Source organism: Podarcis bocagei (assembly GCF_964188305.1).
Source record: "Podarcis bocagei genome assembly, chromosome: 14".
NCBI classification, from domain to species: Eukaryota; Metazoa; Chordata; class Lepidosauria; order Squamata; family Lacertidae; genus Podarcis; species Podarcis bocagei.
The window spans coordinates 46,599,175-46,619,093 of NC_138139.1; the positions used below are offsets into that span (position 1 = coordinate 46,599,175).

The following is a 19,919-nucleotide window of genomic DNA, read 5'->3' on the forward strand; positions in this document are numbered from 1 at the left end:
TGCTAACCTAGGGAGGGAGGAAGTTGCTAGCCAAAATGTTACTAGAATTTTAAAAATTTGGACGCACACACACACACAGGTCGAATCAGGAGTGGGGAGTGGAGCCCCAGTCGGCACAGCCAGTCCTCAGAATATTAGGGTCGCATCCGCCAGGGCCGGCCCACCCATGAGGCACGGCGAGGTGAGCACTTCAGGCGGCAGAATCCACGGGGCAGCAGATCCAAGGAGCGCGTCACCAGCTATTTCTGCCACAGTGGTAGCAGCAGCTGCAGCGCACTCCTTAGAGCCTAGATCCGCCGCCTCCACGCCTCCTCTACAGCCACCTTTTCGTAAACAGGAGGTGCTGCTAGTCTCCTCCCATCCCTAGGGAAGAAATGGAGGGAGCTCCCCTCTTCGGTCTCCCGGACTCTGCACCCACCCAGTGTGATTCAGAGCAGGCCTTAGATTCCCACTTCAGCTGTGTTCTGTCAAGGGCAAGGTTCTCCGGATCTGAAGCCAATAAGCACACCAGTGGATGAAGAAGAAGTAAGGCTTTATTTGCATAAGGTTAACAGATAGCAGCAGGCATACAAAACACAAATTATAGCAGGGGTCAGCAAACTTTTTCAGCCGTGGGCTGGCCCACTGACCCTCAGACCTTGTGGGGGGCCAGACTAGATTGGGTACCTCGACCTGTGAAGAAGCTCTGTGATCCCCTTCAACCTACAGCTTCTATAGCCAACTTTGATTGACGGCACCTGGTTAGCGGGCATCACTCATGATCAGCCCAGGACCCCGGGTGCGACTCGACAGGAATGCGGAGCAGCTGAGAGTCTCCAACCCAATTCCCTGCAACAGGGTATCCTCCCCACTAGCCAATCAGAACACAGGAGACCCAGGAAACACCTGACACAGGTGTGTGGAAAACAAGTTATACAGTGGTGCCTCGCAAGATGAAAAGAACCCGTTCTGTGATTCTCTTCGTCTAGCGGTTTTTTCGTCTTGCGAAGCAAGCCCATTGAAGGATTAGCGGATTAGCGCTATTAGCGGCTTTTAGCGGCTTATCTGCTGATCGGATCAGCTGATAAGCGTCTTAGCGGCTTAGAAAAAGGGGGGAGGGAAAAAACCAGCAGGAACTTGCAAGACATTGTCGTCTTGCGAAGCAAGCCCATAGGAAATTTGTTTTGCGAAGCACCTCCAAAACGAAAAACTCTTTCGTCTAGCGAGTTTTCCGTCTTGCGAGGCATTCGTCTTGCGGGGCACCACTGTACCAGCATGAATCGGCAAACTTTAAACCAGAGGTGTAAAGGGAAAGAGACATGTCACCTAACTCCTCGAAATTCCAGCGGTCCTCTGCGTTTCCCCTACAAACTGCTGGGTAAGGTTGATCTGATCCCACCCCCACCATGTTCCCTGTGTTGATCTTCACTCCCCCCCCCCCGACACACACCTTCTTCCCTTCTAGGGGGCGCCATTTTGTGGCTCGCCTCAGGTGCCGAAATGTGTGGGGCCAGCCCCAACATCCACCTCACACGTGAGGGATAGCTCGGTCGGTTAGAGCACGAGACTCTTAATCTCAGGGCTGTGGGTTCGAGTCCTGTGTTGGACAAAAGATTCCTGCACTGCAGGGGGTGGACCGGGTGTTCCCTGGAGTCCCTCACAACTCTACAATTCAATAATTCTAAGGCACTTGGATTCCACTTTAAAGAGTCACGGCTCCCCCGTGCCAAAGATTTATAGGGATTTAAAATTGGGGAGGGTATTGTTTTTGTTTCTTACTATGTTACATATTTTTGCTTTTCTATCGTAAGCTATCCTGTGGTCCTCAGATGAAAGGTGTTATAACAACAATATAAATTAAATATAAATATAGTAATAGATGGCAGTTCCCAGGATTCTGGGCTGGGGAAGAAGAAGAAGAAGCCATGAATCTTCAAAGTGGAATAAATGTGCTTTAATCATACGGCGTGGGATGTGGTATAAGTCTTAAGACATTAGCACAGCTGTTAAGAAATCATAGATTTATTGTGGAAAGGGGTGGAAAACTGTGTGCAAACTGAAAATGTGTCGTCATTAGCCAAAGATTCAAAATTCAGGAATAGATGAGGGCAACTCGTGTTTCCAGGTAATACATTGGGTTGCACAAGACCTGGAGTAAAATCAAGGAAAAGGTTGGCTACAAAGAAATATTTTTAAAGGGTGTGGGTTCAGAGGGTGTTTCTCACAAACGCTCCCTGCAGATTGAGAAAAAAGACTCACCGTCTTTAGGCTACAGGGCTGGGGGTTGTTCCATCTGAGCAGAACTGAATAAACCAGAGCTTTCCACACTTTTCATGTTGGTGACGCACTTTTTAGACACACATCATTTCGCGACATAGTAATTCAGTTTTGCACCATTTCGTGACACGGCAATTCAGTTTTGCTAGCAAGGTTAAACTAACCCCCTTCCAGACCCGGGAAGCGCACGGGGAGCGTTCACACAACTACACACTTTAGCCGAAACACTAATGTGTTGCGACGCACAGTTTCGAAAGCTCTGCAGTAGACCATATAGCACAATTTGCATTACCTTTTTGTAGTTAAGAAAAAGTAAATTTGCTTAAATAAGACCTTTCAGCAGGGCAGACCTCAGTGCTAGAAACAACAATGAGCGATCCAGGGTTGGTTATGGAATGGTGGGGGGGGGGTTGTTAGGAGACACCCTCACTGAGCTACAATTCCCAGCACCCTGGAGGGATGCATTTGGATCAGATCCTGAGATTTCCCATCCCTGCTCTAATGTGGCATTTTTGTACGTGATTTTTTACTTCGTAATGCTTCCGACATTTAAAAGGCTGCTTTGTTTTGCTGCTCATTTTGCTTCTTGGAATATTGGATTTATTTGTTATTTGATGAGCCTTTGCAATGTCCTGTTCCAACCTCGACTTCCTTCTTTCGGTGCTTATATTTGGGAGAAGGGGCCTCTGTAGTCAGATATTCTGCAGTGTTGCCTTTCTAATGTTTCCAGAGGTGCTGTAAACCTCTTAAGAGATTTCCTCCCTTGCCCCCCCCCAAAAAAAACACCTGTAAAATGGTATAGAAACAATCTAAATGCAGTCGTACCTTGGTTGTTGAACGCCCTGGAACTTGGACGTTTTGGCTCCCGAACGCCGCAAACCTGGAAGTGATTGTTCTGGTCTGCGAACGTTCTTTTGGACCCTGAATGTCCGACGGGGCTTCTGCAGCTTCTGATTGGCTGCTGGAGCTTCCTGCAGCCGATCAGAAGCTGCAGTTTGGTTTTCGAACGTTTTGGAAGTTGAACGGACTTCTAGAACGGATTCCGTTCGACTTCCAAGGTACGGCTGTAAATAGAATGTGGCTGGCGAATAGAGATTTCTCCTGGCTCCAGTTTGCTTCAGTGTTAACTAGCTGTCCCTTTGCATCCTGCAGCCGTAAACACCAGCAAGTACGCCGAAAGCTACAGAATCCAGACCTATGCAGAATACGTGGAGAAGAAGCACGAGGAGAAGAGGCAGGGCAAGAGGAAATGGACGGAAGATGGTTGGAAGGAGATGGAGGGAAAGCGGCTGAAGACACAGGCTGCTCCGTACGTGCTTCAAAACCGGTATTACAACCCGAACAGGTGAGAGGCACTTTTTTCACTGCCTGCGCCTTTGAAAGACAGGTGAGAGAGAATCAATTTTCCATGCATTTCGAAGATACCCAGGTATCCCCATTTGTAAGATTTCACACCCACCCTTTGGCACGGAGGGTAGGACTCGAACCCGTGGCTTTCAAGTTACAAGAAAAGAGATTCCGACTAAGCAGCAGGGAGAGCTTTCTGGCAGTAAGAGCTGTTTGATTCCCTCCGGAGGTGGCGAGCTCTCCTTCTTTGGAGGATTTTGAGCAGAGGTTCGGTGGCCATCTGTCATGGGCTCTTTAGTTGAGATTCTCCTGCGGTTGCAATTAGATGATCCACTCTACGATAAGTCCCAGGGCAGATTACAACAATGTTATAAAAACAGATACAGCCGTTGCAGTTATAAAACAGGTAAAACCGTTTCACGTGGAACAAGAGAGGCGGGTCCCCGAAGCAAAATGCCTAAGCTGATGTCCAGCGCCAAGGGCCTTCTGGCGGTTCCCTCCCTGCGAGAATTGAGGTTACAGGGAACCAGGCAGAGGGCCTTCTCGGTGGTGGTGCCCTCCCATCAGATATCAAGGAAATAAACAACTATCTGACTTTTAGAAGACATCTGAAGGCAGCCCTGTTTAGGGAAGTTTTTAATGTTTGAAGTTTTATTCTGTTTTTAATGTTCTGTTGAAAGCCGCCCAGAGTGGCTGGGGAAACCCAACCAGATGGGCGGGGTAGAAATAAATTATTATTATTATTATTATTATTATTATTATTATTATTATTATTATTATTATTATTACAGTGGTACCTCAGGTTACATACGCTTCAGGTTACATACGCTTCAGGGTTAAGAACTTTGCTTCAGGATGAGAACAGAAATCGTGCAGCGGCAGCAGGAGGCCCCATTAGCTAAAGTGATACCTCAGGTTAAGAACAGTTTCAGGTTAAGAACAGACCTCTGGAATGAATTAAGCTCTTAACCCGAGGTACCACTGTATAGCTGTCAGGGTAAAGGGGTGTGTCTTCAGCACTCAGTGGAAGCTGTCCAATGAAGAGGCTCAACACACCTGTGCAGGGGCGGGGTTTATGCAGATTAGGGGTTCCCACAGAGGAATGTTCTATCCTGAGCCGCCACCTCCCAAAATTCCAGGGGTGTCGGAACTACCAAGAGGTCCTCCTCTGCCAGTCTTGATACCTGAGACGGCCTGTAGGGAAGGATTCAACCTTTCAGATATCTGAGACCTGAGCCATTTAAGGCTTTAAACACTTAATGTGAGCACCTTGAACTAAGCTTGTGAATGAACCAGCAATCAGCGTGGCTGTTTTGGAACAAAGGTCATGTGAACCTTCTCCTGTTTTATTTATTTCACAAAGCTTGATTGTAGGGAGAAAAAAATCCTCAGAGCCAGTACATTGACTTCATCCCATCTTGTTCAATTGGTAATTCTGTGCAAGAATCACTGATTTTATTTTAAACATTTTCATCCCATTCTTCAGCTGAAAGGGCTCCCAGAATGGCTTAGAAATATGTCCTTACATGACATGTAAGGAAAAAGGATTTAGGGAGAAATATAAAAATCTGCTGGAAAGGAAAACTGCTATCTCCTGTCAAGGCTATTACACTTAAGAGAGTTAATATGGATAGACAGTGGCCACCTAAAAGGGAATTGCTGTACTTTACGGGGGCGGGGGGACCACCCAAACTGAAATCAATGGAAAATATAAGGAACCATGTTACAGTTTTAAACATACGTTTAAAGAAGACTGGAAAACATCTATTGAATATATGGGAAATAATTGTGTATAGCTGAAAACGCTGGCAGCATTCAGATAAATTCAACAGTGTAAATAACTTTTGATATAATGGAATACTGAATGGTATCATTTTTGTAAAATATGCAGGGATTTATGGTATGTAAAATGCAAAATGGAAAGAGAAGAAGGGAAATAAGTCGGTATTTTAAGGATGTAAAATGAGTATTTTAAATTGTAAAACAGAAAATTTAATTATATATATATATATATATATATATATAACAAAACAGAAGGAAAAGGGATTTGGGTGTTGGGGGAGGAGGCGGCAAAAGCAGACTTCTGCATGAGAACCTGAGAACGTCCTCTTTTCTCTCTTTCCCGCCCCAGTTTTTCAGCTACCAGCACCGTGGGGAAGAGAAGCATGAGCCCCATTCAAGAGGAGAGTGGCTGTGACGACGTGGAAGAGAGCGAGATGCAGGAGGATCCCCCAGACTCCTTTGCGGAGCCCTTGGAAGAGGGGAAGAAAAAAGCCAAGAAGTTCAAGAAAGCCAAAAGGGAACATGCCTCAGCAGGTAGGTAGAATACGTAGGTGTGTTGATAAATCAGCACGTCTGGTGCCGCAGAGAGCTTGATTAAGCTCTGCATGGATTTAGGTTTAGTGGGTGGTGCTTGTGGGGTGAGTTTGGCTCTGCCGGTTTGGTAGGGCTGGATGGGGGGGGGGGGAGAGAAACACACTGGTGCTAGAGGTGCTTCTTAGTCTGCCACAGCATTTGACAGCTCTGCATTTGTGGCCGGCCGCTACAATAAGCCAGCAGCAGTAATTTCACTTTGTTGTTGTCGTTGAGTCGTGTCCAACTCTTCGTGACCCCCTGGACCAGAGCACGCCAGGCACTTCTGTCCTCCACTGCCTCCCGCAGTTTGATCAAACTCATGCTGGTAGCTTCAAGAACACCATCCAACCATCTCGTCCTCTGCCGTCCCCTTCTCCTTGTGCCCTCATTCTTCCCCAACATCAGGGTCTTTTCCAGGGAGCCTTCTCTTCTCATGAGGTGGCCAAAGTATTGGAGCCTCAGTTCTGGAAGGATCTGTCCTTCCAGTGAGCACGCAGGGCTGATTTCCTTCAGAATGGAGAGGTTTGATCTTCTTGCAGTCCATGGGACTCTCAAGAGTCTCCTCCAGCACCAGAATTCAAAAGCATCAATTCTTCGGCGATCAGCCTTCTTTATGGTCCAGCTCTCACTTCCATACATCACTACTGGGAAAACCATAGCTTTTACTATACGGACCTTTGTTGGCAAGGTGATGTCTCTAATTTTTAAGATGCTGTCTAGGTTTGTCATTGCTTTTCTCCCAAGAAGCAGGCGTCTTTTAATTTCGTGACTGCTGTCACCATTTGCTAATTTGCTAATTTCACTTTAGCAAAGGCACAAGTTTGTTGTTGTCGTTGAGTCATGTCCAACTCTTTGTGACCCCATGGACCAGAGCACGCCAGGCACTCCTGTCTTCCACTGCCTCCCGCAGTTTGGTCAAACTCATGTTCGTAGCTTAGAGAACACTGTCCAACCATCTCTTTTTTTAAAATAATTTTTATTAATTTTCCAACACAAATAAACAATCATATCAAAATTTCCACAAATTTAACTCTGTTTGGACTTCCTTCAGCTTCTCTGACAATCATCCATATTTACCTCTCAGTTACACATTTCTTCGGTTTATATTGCCATTAACCTTCCCTCCCACTTCTATTTCTTTCTAACAATATATCTCAACTTTCACAGTGCTTCTTGAAACCCCACTAGTGTTGTTTGCACATCTGTCAGAGCTGCTTCAAGATCCTAGCTCACAGAGGATCACGCTAGCCAGCGGTCATTAAGTAAAAGTCTTTATTGAATTACAGTTTCCATTCTCACGCTGCTGTCTGCAACTCTACGTCTACTAGCTAGATCGGCGAGGCTCCGTCTGAGTCTCCGCCCCGTGCGCACCAACTTAATATCCTAGCCTTGCTCCACCTTTTCCTCCTGACTGTCCTCCTCTGGGTCCCTCTACCCCCCGGGGCTTCTTCCTTCCGGGATTCTTCTGACGCTGACCCGGACCCTTCTGCCTCCTTGCGCCGGGCTTTAGGACCTGGTTCCCTTTCGGGGCTGCTCACTGCGCCGCCTTCCTCTGCATTTGAACTTGGCGCGCGCGCCCAACCTTCCACTTTCCTCTTAACCGTTTCTTCGCTCCCCGATGGAGGTGTGGCCACTCCTGACTCCTGCCCTCCCTCCTGTGGTGAGCTGCCAGCGCTTCCCCCCTGGCTCCTTTCCTCTTCCCTGCTTCCTGGCGGTGACGCTGGTCCCGATTTCCAGCTGCTCCCCCCTGAGTCTCCTCTGGCTCTATCTTCCTGGGGTGCCTCTCTAGATTCCCCCCTTGCCCTGGCCACTGGTGCTCCTTTCTGTGAATCCTCTGATTCACTGGAAAGACTGGGAGATCTCGGGTCGTCGTCATCACTCATCCTTTCCTCTGTCTCCTCCCCTTCGCTCTCTGTTTCCTCCCTTGCCCGTGCCTCTGCACCTAAACCCCTGACATCCATCCCCCCCTCGAAGCCCCCCAGTCCCCCCTCCCCTCCTTCCGGTGCTGGAGCTGGGGGCTGCTGTTGCAAAGGGACGAACGTCGGATATCGGTCGCTTCCCGTGGCAGGCCTCCATCGGAACTCTTCCGGGTCTTCCTCCCTGCTCTCGTTGACGACAGTCACCTCCTCTTCCATCTCTGTGCCGCCGTGCTCGAAACCAGGGTCGTCCCCGAAAATGTCCATGTCCGTCTCTCCCGCACTTCCTCCAGGCGGCGTTGCTCGGCCGGAACAGTCCAGCCACTTCCTGCGGAACTGCTCCTCCGGCCTATCGTCCCACCAATACGAGGGTTCTGAGACAGATCCCGAGGGTGACCCCTCCGGGGAACGGACGTCTCGTGTCGGTTCCTCGTCCGAGTCGAACCCCCGGAACGTGCTGTCCGAAAGCGTGGGCGTGAAAAGCCAGTCGTCGAAAAGGTCCGCTGGCATAGGTCTATGTGGGAAGAGGGCATGAAACTCGTCTTTGAGCAGAGGTTCGTCTAAAGCGTAGCCCGGCACCCAGCTGTTCGCACTGGCCGGGGTGCCCTCCCTGGCGAGAAAGTATTCTACTCCCTCTTCCCCCCATCTGGAGTCCAAAATCTCCGTGACTTCGTTGATGCGCTCCTCCTGTGCCACTCCCGCGTGCCCCGTTCCTTCTCTGAGCGGACTCGGCGCCGTTCCGGGTTCCTGGAACCTGTGCGGTGCCTTGTAGGGAGTGAGCACCGATCTGTGGAACACCGGATGCATTCTGGAACCCTCCGGAAGCGCCAGCCTGAAAGCCACCGGGTTGACCTGCTCTTCGACTTGGTAGGGCCCCAGTTGTTTATGCCCTAGTTTCTTCTTGGCCAACGACCTGGCCGGCACTGCGTGGGCTGCTAACCAGACCCAGTCTCCCACGTGGATCTCTTCGCCAACCCTTCTGTGTTTGTCCGCTTGTACCTTGTATGCGTGTTTAGCCAGCTCCAGGTGGCGCCGCAGCTGATCGTGGACTTCCTGCAGCTCCGACGCGAACGCATCTGCTGACTGCGGCTCCCCTTCTCCCCTGCATTCCAGTCCCGGGAAGGTTCTAGGGTGCCGCCCGTTGTTGGCGAAGAACGGCGTGACGCCCGTGGATACGTGCTTCGTGTTGTTGTAGGCAAACTCTGCAAGCGGCAGGTAATCCACCCACGTCGCAGGCTGTTGGTTCGCATAACATCTCAGGTACTGCTGCATGATGGCATTGGCTCGCTCCGCTTGCCCGTTGGTCTGCGGGTGTCTCGCCGACGCCAGATTGATCTTGACGTTTAGGAAGCCCATCAGCTTCTGCCAGAAGTTCGAGATGAACTGCCGCCCGCGGTCGGACAGAATAGACCGTGGCAGACCGTGAACCTTGAACACGTGGTCTATGAACAGTTTGGCGGTTTGCTCTGCCGTGGCCACCTTAGCACACGGAATGAAATGCGCCATCTTGGAGAACAGGTCCACCACCACCAACACTGCCGTCTTGCCCCTTGAGCTGGGCAGATCCGTGACAAAGTCCAGAGCCACCCTTTCCCAAGGTTCGACCGGAGTTTGCAGCGGCTCCAACAGTCCAGCCGGCGGTTTGTGCACCGGCTTTGCCCTCTGGCAGGTGTCACACCTCGCTACGTAGTCTGCGACCTCCCCTCTCATTCCAGGCCACCAGAAATCCCTGGCTACTAATTCCACCGTCTTCTCCTTGCCAAAGTGCCCGGCCGTGGGTGCGTCGTGCAGCTGCTGTAGCACCTTGGCTCGAAGTTCGTCACCCGGCACGTAGATGGCCCCTTTACGGATGAGCAATCCATCTCGTAGCTGGAAACCGTTGGCCGCTGCCTTGCCCCCTCGCACCTCTGCCATCTTCGTTTGTGCGAAGGAGTCCCCCTGCAACGCTCGCCGCACCGCCTCTAGGTCCACGGTCGCCGCGGCGCACGCCCACACTGTCGGTGCAAAGATGTGCATGGCGGCCGCTGGTGTTGCGTCCTCCAGATACTGTGGCTTGCGGGAGAGAGCGTCTGCCATGATGTTGGTGTCCCCCGGGACATACTCTATTCGGAAGTCGAAGTCCGCAAAGAACTCAGCCCAACGTATCTGCCTCTGGTTCAGGAACTGTGCCGTGCGCCAGTGTTCCAGATTCTTGTGGTCCGTGCAAACCTGCACCGTGTGCTTGGCGCCGATCAGAAAGTGCCTCCACGCCTTGAACGCTGCATGAATGGCCAGCAACTCCCTGTCCCATATGGTGTAGTTCTGCTCGGACTTGCTGAGCTTCCTGGAGTAAAACGCTCCCGGCCGCCACACGCCCTGCTGGTCCTTCTGCAGCAGGACCGCCCCCACTGCTCTGTCCGAAGCGTCTGTCTCCACCCTCATCGGCATGCTGGGGTTGACATGAAGCAGCTGCTCTTCCGACGCGAAGAGACGCTTGAGGGCCTGAAAGGACTGCTCCGCCTGCTCTGTCCAGATGAACTTCTTCTTCTTGGAGCTAAGGGTGTCAGTGATGGCCGCCGTCTGCATCGCGAAGCCCTTAATAAACTTGCGATAGAAGTTCGCAAAGCCGACAAACCGTTGGACCTCCTTCCGGTTGCGTGGGCTCTTCCAATCCAACACTGCTCGAACCTTGGCGCTGTCCATGGCGAGCCCCTTGTCAGACAGCTTGTAGCCCAGAAAATCCACCTCCGGCACGTCAAATTGGCACTTCTCCAGCTTGGCGTAGAGCCTGTGTTGCTTTAGCCTGCCCAGCACTTCCTTGACGTGCTTGTCATGTTCTTGCTGCGACTCCGAAAAGATCAGGATGTCATCCAAGAAACAGACGCACGTCTTGTAGAGAAGTCCCGCCAACACGTGATGCATAAATGCTTGAAAAACGTGAGCGCCATTTTGCAGTCCAAAAGGCATAACTCTGTATTCGTAGGTACCCAGTGGCGTGAACATGGCTGTCTTCCACTCATCACCTTCCCGCATGCGAATGAGGTTGTACGCCCCCCGCAGGTCCAACTTGGTGAACACCTTTCCCTTCCGTACCTTCGCCAGGAGGTCGTCGATGCGGGGCATGGGGAAGTCCGACGGCTTGGTCACACTGTTCAAAATCCTGTAATCCACTACGAGTCTTTTTTGGGGCGTGTCTCGCTTCTTAACAAAGAATACAGGACTGCCCCCCACTGCCTTAGACTCCCGGATGAAACCGCGCTCCAAATTATGATCGATGAAGTCTTTGAGTTCCTGCAGTTCGTCCTCAGACATGGAATACAGCTTCCCTTTAGGCAGCGCCGCCCCCGGCAGCAGGTCAATTTTGCAGTCATATGGTCTGTGAGGGGGTAGCCTGTCCGCCTCCTTCTCGCAGAAAACTTCCAGAAATTCTGCGTACTTGTGGGGAATCGCTTGCAGTGTGCCTAGCAGCAGCTGTGACTCCTCTTCCTCTCCTTCCTGCCTGGGTACGATGCAGTGTTCAGCACAAAAGGAAGAGCCGAAGACCAGCTGCCTCTGGAACCAAGCCATCGTTGGGCTGTGCTTGTCCAGCCAACTCATACCCAATACAATGGGCGTGTCAGACAGTTGAGTGACGTTGAAGCTGATGACTTCCCTGTGATTCCCAAGTCGCATCACCATTGGTGGCGTCTGCTTCACCACTTGCCCCCCTAGCAGCTCCCTGCCATCCACCGTGACAACCTGCAGGGGCAGTGTGGCCGGCAGCAACTGCACAGCGTGCCTGTCGACAAATTCCTGCCCTATAAAGTCCGCGTTGCTGCCGGAGTCGATGGTGATTGGCACGTCCATGGTGATTCCATTGGGCAGCTGGAGAGATGCTGTGAGCCTCACTACTGGTTTGGGCGGGAGGGGGTTCACTGGCTGTAAAATTTCTGGGGACTGCGTCACTAACACGTCTGGCTGGGCCCCAGTGCCTCTTCCTCCAGCCAGACATTGTCGTTTCCCTGCTGTGGTCCTCCCTGCTGCGTTGCTGCAGTCACCATTGCTGAGGCTGCAGTAAGCTTGTGGGGCCTCTGGGGACACTCTTTCGCCATATGCCCTGGCTGCTCACAGACGTAACACTTCCTGGTCCCTCTAGGAGGCTTCGCCTTCACTGCTGCCGGTGCTAGGGCTCTGGTTGCTGACTGAGCCCTTGCACCTCCAACCTCCATAGGTTCGGCTCCTCCTCCTGGCGGAGGCGTGGATTGCGCCCGTGCTGCTTCTCTGGGAAAGAAGGAGGGGCCCCCGGCTGGTTCGCGCCCTCCACGTCCTTCGTCCTTGCTCCACGGACGTCCTTCCAGCCTCACCCCCACAGCCAGTGCCCTCTGAACGACCTCCTGGGTGGTTCGGGGTCTCTCCCCCCTCGCTATCTCATCTTTAATCGAGTTGTGCAGTCCCTCCCAAAAGAGGTCTCTTACAGGAGCCGAATCTCTGTCCCATTCCAGGGCGCTGACCAAGGCGAAAAAGCGGGCATGATACTGTCTGACGCTGGCCCTCCCTTGTCTCAGCCCATGCACCTCCTTCCGTGCAAGATCAATGTCAATACTTGATAAGAAACACCCATCCATCGCTTTAATAAAGGCATCCGCATTCTGGAGCGCCGGATCGTTATCTCTCCATAAATTGCGCAACCATGCTTTCGCCCCCCCATGCAGATGGGACATGATGAACCCCACTCTCTCCTGTTCATCTCTAAAGTCTTTATGCAACAGTTGCAGTGCGCACAGTACGTCGGCTCTAAAGTTGGGATACTGTTGCAGGTTCCCATCGAAGTGAGAGAGCAGTCCGCCTGTCCGTCTCGCCAACCCAATTCCCTCCTGCCGGGGTGTTTGCTTTGCCAGTACGTCTAACCTGACCTGGAGATCCCTGCAGGCGGCAGCTGCCTCGTCCTCTCTCTTCCTGGATGCGAGAACCTCGGCGTTCAGTTGTGCCACTGCTTTTCTGAGGTCCTCTATCTGCTGCTCAGCCGTCATGTCTCCTGCCGTTCGTGAGCTCGCTAGTGGGCGCCTGTTTCTCTCCCCTCCTCGAGGCTGCAGATGCCCACAATGTGCAGACGGAGCCTACTGTCAGAGCTGCTTCAAGATCCTAGCTCACAGAGGATCACGCTAGCCAGCGGTCATTAAGTAAAAGTCTTTATTGAATTACAGTTTCCATTCTCACGCTGCTGTCTGCAACTCTACGTCTACTAGCTAGATCGGCGAGGCTCCGTCTGAGTCTCCGCCCCGTGCGCACCAACTTAATATCCTAGCCTTGCTCCACCTTTTCCTCCTGACTGTCCTCCTCTGGGTCCCTCTACCCCCCGGGGCTTCTTCCTTCCGGGATTCTTCTGACGCTGACCCGGACCCTTCTGCCTCCTTGCGCCGGGCTTTAGGACCTGGTTCCCTTTCGGGGCTGCTCACTGCGCCGCCTTCCTCTGCATTTGAACTTGGCGCGCGCGCCCAACCTTCCACTTTCCTCTTAACCGTTTCTTCGCTCCCCGATGGAGGTGTGGCCACTCCTGACTCCTGCCCTCCCTCCTGTGGTGAGCTGCCAGCGCTTCCCCCCTGGCTCCTTTCCTCTTCCCTGCTTCCTGGCGGTGACGCTGGTCCCGATTTCCAGCTGCTCCCCCCTGAGTCTCCTCTGGCTCTATCTTCCTGGGGTGCCTCTCTAGATTCCCCCCTTGCCCTGGCCACTGGTGCTCCTTTCTGTGAATCCTCTGATTCACTGGAAAGACTGGGAGATCTCGGGTCGTCGTCATCACTCATCCTTTCCTCTGTCTCCTCCCCTTCGCTCTCTGTTTCCTCCCTTGCCCGTGCCTCTGCACCTAAACCCCTGACAACATCACACGTTCTTTTCAGATAATCAACAAATTTCACCCAGTCCTCGATGAACTTTTGGTTTCGAAGATATCTAATTTTCCCAGTTAATCTGTCCAATTCTGCATAGTCTGTCAGCTTCAGTCTCCATTCTTCTACCGTCGGTATTTCTTCTTGTTTCCATTTCTGGGCCAGTAGGATTCTTGCTGCTGTAACTGCATATTGGAAAAGTTTAAAGTCCTTTCTTCTTATTTCCTTTCCTGTAATCCCTAAAAGAAAAATCTCTGGTTTCTTTACAAATGTACATTTTAACATCTTTTTCATTTCATTGTATATCATCTCCCAAAATCCCTTCACTTTCTTACATTCCCACCACATGTGATAAAACGTTCCTTCTGTTTCCTTACATTTCCAACACTTATTACACGTCTTATACATTTTTGCTAATTTTACCGGTGTGATATACCATCGGTAGAACATTTTCATAATATTTTCTTTTAGTGCCATACAAGCAGTGAATCTTAAGTTCTCCTTCCACAATTTTTCCCAATCCTCAAACTGTATATTGTAACCAAAATCTTTGGCCCATTGTACCATTACCGATTTAACTTCCTCATCTTTCATATTCCATTCCAACAGTATTTTATACATTTTTGACAAAATTTTACAATCATTATTTATCACTTCTGTCTGGAACTTTGAATCTTTTTCTACATAACCCCTTTCTTTAATACCTTTTTTAAACATTTCATTAACCTGAAAATAATGCAACCAGTCATAAACATGAGAACACTGTCCAACCATCTCATCCTCTATCGTCCTCTTCTCCTTGTGCCCTCCATCTTTCCCAACATCAGGGTCTTTTCCAGGGAGTCTTCTCTTCTCATGAGGTGCCCAAAGTCTTGGAGCCTCAGCTTCAGGATCTGTCCTTCCAGTGAGCACTCAGGGCTGATTTCCTTCAGAATGGATGCGTTTGATCTTCTTGCAGTCCATGGGACTCTCAAGAGTCTCCTCCAGCACTGTAATTCAAAAGCATCAATTCTTTGGCGATCAGCCTTCTTTATGGTCCAGCTTTATTGTTAAAGTAAAGGCACAAGTTACCTTTACTTAATTCTAGTGTCAGACTAGGCCAGTGTTAGTTAACACAAAACAGGGTTAGGGTACAGCAGGATTCTACTTGGCCAGGGTCAGCAACCCACGGCTCCGGAGCCGCATGTGGCTTTTACACCTTTGCCGCGGCTCCGGGGCAGATACTAGCGAGGGGAGGAGGCGCATTGTGCGCCCCGACACTCCCCACTGTGGCGGGCGCTGTACTGGCTGTGATGTCGCATGGGGGCGGTGCGTGCGTTAGTAACGCACCGTCCCAACGTCACCTTCCCGCCCGCTGTCAGATCGCGGCTCCGGAGATATATATGTTTTAAATGTCGCAATGGTTTTGCGGCTCCCAGTTGTTTTTTTCCTTCGAAAACGGGTCCAAGTGGCTCTTTTTGTCTTAAAGGTTGCAGACCCCTGTACTTGGCAAAGGTTTGATTTGTGGCAGCTGGGTAGCTCAGTTGGTAGAGCACGAGGGTCGTGGGTTCGAGCCCCAGGTTAGGCGAAAGATTCCTGCATTGCTGGGGGTTGGACTAAATGACCCTCATGGTCCCTTCCAGCTCTCCGATTCTATGATTTTTTGAGCAGTGATGCTGGTATCTTGTGTCAGCCCTCCAACACGTCTGCTCACAACTCAGCACTGCCAAGCTGCTTCTCTCTCTTTTTTTAACTGCATCTTAATTTATCTTAGGTCTCACATCATTCTTGAAGCTACTACTGAAGTTAATCAAATGCTGCGACGGAATTTAAGCTCCTATAATTCTTTTTCAAATATATTTTAAAGACTTTCCATTTAGATACAAACACCTGTTTTGGTTTGTTCTTTATTTTTTCAGAGAAACTGTCTAGTTCCGCATATTCAATCAATCTTTGAATTCATTCCTGCATAGATGGAAGTTTTTCAGATTTCCAAATTGCAGCAGTTAGGACTCTTGCTGCCACTGTAGCATATAAAAAGATGTCCTTTATTTTTTAAGGGAAGTTCAAATCCGTAATTCCCAGAAGGTAAGCTTCTGGTTTTTTATTGAAAAAGATTTTTAACAGTTTTTGTGTAATTCTAAATGGATGTCCTCCCAAAACACCTCAATTTTCTTGCATTGCCACCACATATGGTAGAAAGTGCCTGATTTTTCTCCACATCTCCAGCAGTCACCCAGGACACCTTTGTGCTTCTCATTATGCACAAGCAAACTGCAACTAAATGGGAGAATAATTCAAGCTGCCCACATGTGACTGAATAGCAGGCCTCTTTGTCCCGAAGGGCTTGTAAACGTCTCGATTATTGCACTCTGCTCCATGTGAGGCTACCGTTGCACCATATCCAGAAGCGCCAGCTGCTACAAAATGCTGGAACTAGACTATTGATGGGAACAGGATATCGCCAGCACATAACCCAGGAGTTTACAAGCTTGGTGCCCAGATATTACGAGGCCAGGTTCAGGTTCCTGTATTTATTGACAAGGCCCTTAGCAAGTTGGAGCCAGCTGATCCCTTATATCCCTGCCTGGTCACTAAGATATTGGGACAGTCTCTGTTGGTCGTCCCCCATGGCTCAGATATGCAGCTCATATTGACTAGAAGCCATGCATTGACCATAGTGACCCTTGCCTGACCGAGATTAGATGGGCTCTGAGCTTCAGGCATATGATAGTGACTTCCTTACTCCAGGTAGTGTTTGGAATAACTGTTTTATGATGAGTTTTAACGGTTTTATTTTCCGTGTGGTTTATTTTTATGTACACCGCTTTAAAAACGCTAATGACCAAGTGGTTGTATTAGTGCTTGACACTACAGCTCCTCAGTTATTTGAGCAGTCATCCCCACACACTAAGTTCTTGAATGCTGTCGCAGGCTGAGAAGCAATTCCGACACTGGTGTGTTTTCCTTCCCTCCAGGCCTGTCAAACTGGCAAAGCCAAGCCTGCCTTCTTACTACTTACAACCACCCTCCTCCTCCTTAGTCTCAGGGTTGCCTCCTGTATGACTCTGCAGGGAGGATGACGGAGACCAAACTAGGATTCGGTGGTTCTGCCTATTGCTGGCTCTAGCGCCACCTGCTGTTGGCCTCCCTGTCTTCTGCTCTTACCAGTCCCACTCAGCCATTTGCTGGGAGTTGTAGCCCAACTACAGGTTTGGAAAGGCTGCTTTTGGAAAGGGCAGCAGGTTTGGAAAGGCTGCTTTTAGTTACGGAAGCTCTGCATAGCTGCCCTGCGTGCCCCAAGTCGCCCTTGACTATAAGACACATTTTTACACCCAAAGGGCAGCGGCCATGACAGCCACAGCCATCCTCGGTCCGTAACGTCACTGTGCCGCTTTGTGGCTAAATGAGGCCCTGACACCCTTCCAAATTACGTTGTTTGAGACCCAGCTTTATTTATTTATTTATCTAAATATTGATTGATTGATTGATTGATTGATTGGGTCTATATATCACCTGCTCGCCAAGGCTCCCAAAGCATCTTGCAATGTAAGCACTAAAACAAATACAGTGGCACCTTGGTTTTCAAACGTCTCTGTTGACAAACATTTTGGAACCCGGACGCCGTAAACCCGAAGTAAATGCTTCCGTTTTCGAACGGCTTCCCCTGAGTTTTTCTCAATTTTCCCAGTTAAATTTGCAAACCGCCCTTTGCACCTTGGTTTTCAAACGTTTCAGAAGTCGAACGGTCTTCCGGAACGGATTACGTTCAAAAACCGAGGTGCCACTTATTATCTTATAACACGAAGACTTGGCAGAGCCTTCTGAGGGTCCCTGAGCTCCCCGGCCTTGGTCCTTACTCGGGATCCCTGCCCAGGCATGAGCAGAGTCTGCTCTTCCGCTTTGACACACGAGACCATAGAATTGCCATTGGAAGGGACCATGAGGATCATCTAGACCAGCAGTTCTCAACCTGTGGGTCCCCAGATGTTCTTGGACTACAACTCACATCATCCCTGAGCCAGCGTGGTGTAGTGGTTAAGAGCGGTGGACTCGTAATCTGGTGAACCAGGTTCGCTTCCCTGCTCCTCCACATGCAGCTACCTTGGGCTAGTCACACTTCTCTGAAGTCTCTCAGCCTCACTCACCTCACAGAGTGTTTGTTGTGGGGGAGGAAGGGAAGGGAGAATGTTAGCCGCTTTGAGACTCCTTCGGGTAGTGATAAAGCGGGATATCAAATCCAAACTCTTCTCTTCTTCTTCTTCTTCTCTGGTCTTGCTAGCTAGGGGTGCTGGGAGTTGTAGTTCAACAACATCTGGGGACCCACAGGTTGAGAAAGGCTGATCTAGTCCAACTCCCTGCAGTACAGGAATCTTTTGCCCAACTCAGGACTCGAACTTGACAACCATGAGATTCAGAATCTCGTGCTCTTGCCAGCTGAGCTATCCCAGCTGTTAGGATGCTCTCCATAACCACTGCGTCATGTGCTTTCCTCCAGAAGACCTCCAGGCCCAGCCCACCCAACTTTTTGACGTTCCAGACACGTGGTAGCATCCGGCTACGACACCAGCGCGAAGCAGACTCCCAGTTCGGACGAATCTGCAGCCCCTCGCACCTCGGCCGGGCTGCCCTTTATTTTAAAACGAAGTGGGGGGGCACGCGTTTATATTAATATACACGAATAAAAAGCAAGATGTCTCTCAGCAATCAGTTTAATTTTTTTTAATTAAAGAAAACCCTACGGAACAATCATCGCTGCCGCCACTCCCCCACCTTCGTACATGTGTGCGTGTAACGCGTCGGCTTTGTTGCTTAACCTGAAATCTTACTTTTTGCTCGTCGTAAATGTTAGAAGACTGAGTGTTTGGTATTGATCACCTTTAAACGGCATGTACCCTGTGAAATTCGCAAAAAGAAGAACCTGTGTGTGTTGTAACTTTGCTCCGCTGCTCCATCAAGGGGGGGCCGGGGGGCGGTTTCTACGCAAGTTGTCTTTAGTCCAGATTTTCACCTGTTGTTGCAAGTTGGCCAGTAACAAAATGCTTTCAGCCACTTGACTCCCTTTCATTCCTCTCTTTCTAGGATCTGTACCCCCACCCACCCCTTTTCCTCCCCCGGCCCCTTAAATTAACATCCTTTGACTTGTCTTTTTTTTGGGGGGGGCACTATTTCCCTCAACCTCACCTTTCATTCGGGAAGTATTTGAGTGTTATATAGAGGTGGGAGGGGGGGGTCATCCTTTTCCTGCTCCCTTTTCCCCCTAACTTTGTGGGTTCTACAAATGGAGACCTGCGACATTAACCAGCCTTAGTTTAAAATACAAAACAAAAGATCTGCTTTGGTAGATTTCATAAACTTGGTTTGATATTTAACATTTTTGTATCATGGAAATGAGAATATGGGGGGCGGGGAATGTATTTCCATAAAGTGAAAATTAAAGATTTTTTTTTTCTTAGGACTTGGGTCTCTCTGTGTGTGCTTTTAAAGAACAATTTTGAATCAGAATCAGAAGAACATTTTATTTGCATCAGCCACTAGCCATAGCAATAAAATAAGAATACAACGTACTGAAGCTAGAAGTAAAAACTTAACTATACAAAATACATTCTGCAGGTTTACAAAAAACCACAATGTTCTTGTTCCCCCACCTTGCAAAAAAAACAACAACCAACCATTTTAGGGTTAATAAGGATTGCATCACAAGCTGTAGAAGAGGGAACAGGTTTTCCCAGCCAGATTTTTTTTTATTTTAAAAAGTTCCAGTTGCTTGTTGATCAATGAGCGCAACCTCGGATGAAGACCGTGCTGAATCTTTTCTATCACCCATTCGCCTTGCTCAAATCATGGGTTTGAGAAAGAGCTCTGCGAGGTAGGCTCACACTATTCATGGCCACTTGGGAGGGGGTCTGAGTGACTTAGCAGAAGGCTGGGGAACCCTGAGCTTCCAGAGATTGTTGGACTCCCAGCTCCCATCAGCCCCAACCAACATGGCCAATGGTATGATGGGAGATTGTAGCCAATGAAAGGCCAAACATCCCCAGCCCTGCACTTATGCCTCTCCACAGTCTCTGCAACATGGAGCCCACCAACTGTTACTGGACTCCATGGTGATGGGCTGGGCTGCTGGGAGCTGGAATCTGGCAGCATCCAGAGAGGCATTAGGTGGGATCCCCCCACTCTTCCAAGACATGCTGCCATTGAGCCTCTTGGGCTTGCTGATCAGAAG

General features: G+C 49.9%; 1 protein-coding gene across 1 annotated transcript in view; it reads left to right on the forward strand.

Moving 5' to 3' along the window:
- Positions 1–19,151, forward strand: part of PARN (poly(A)-specific ribonuclease) — a 59,915-nt gene extending 40,764 nt beyond the window's left edge. Inside the window, exons 22-24 of the mRNA XM_081169534.1 lie at positions 3,409–3,601; positions 5,735–5,919; positions 18,192–19,151. Of these exons, the coding sequence (XP_081025660.1) occupies positions 3,409–3,601; positions 5,735–5,919; positions 18,192–18,244 (431 nt within the window). The 3' untranslated portion in view covers positions 18,245–19,151. The remainder of the gene's footprint in view (positions 1–3,408; positions 3,602–5,734; positions 5,920–18,191) is intronic.
- Positions 19,152–19,919: the final 768 nt, after the last annotated feature.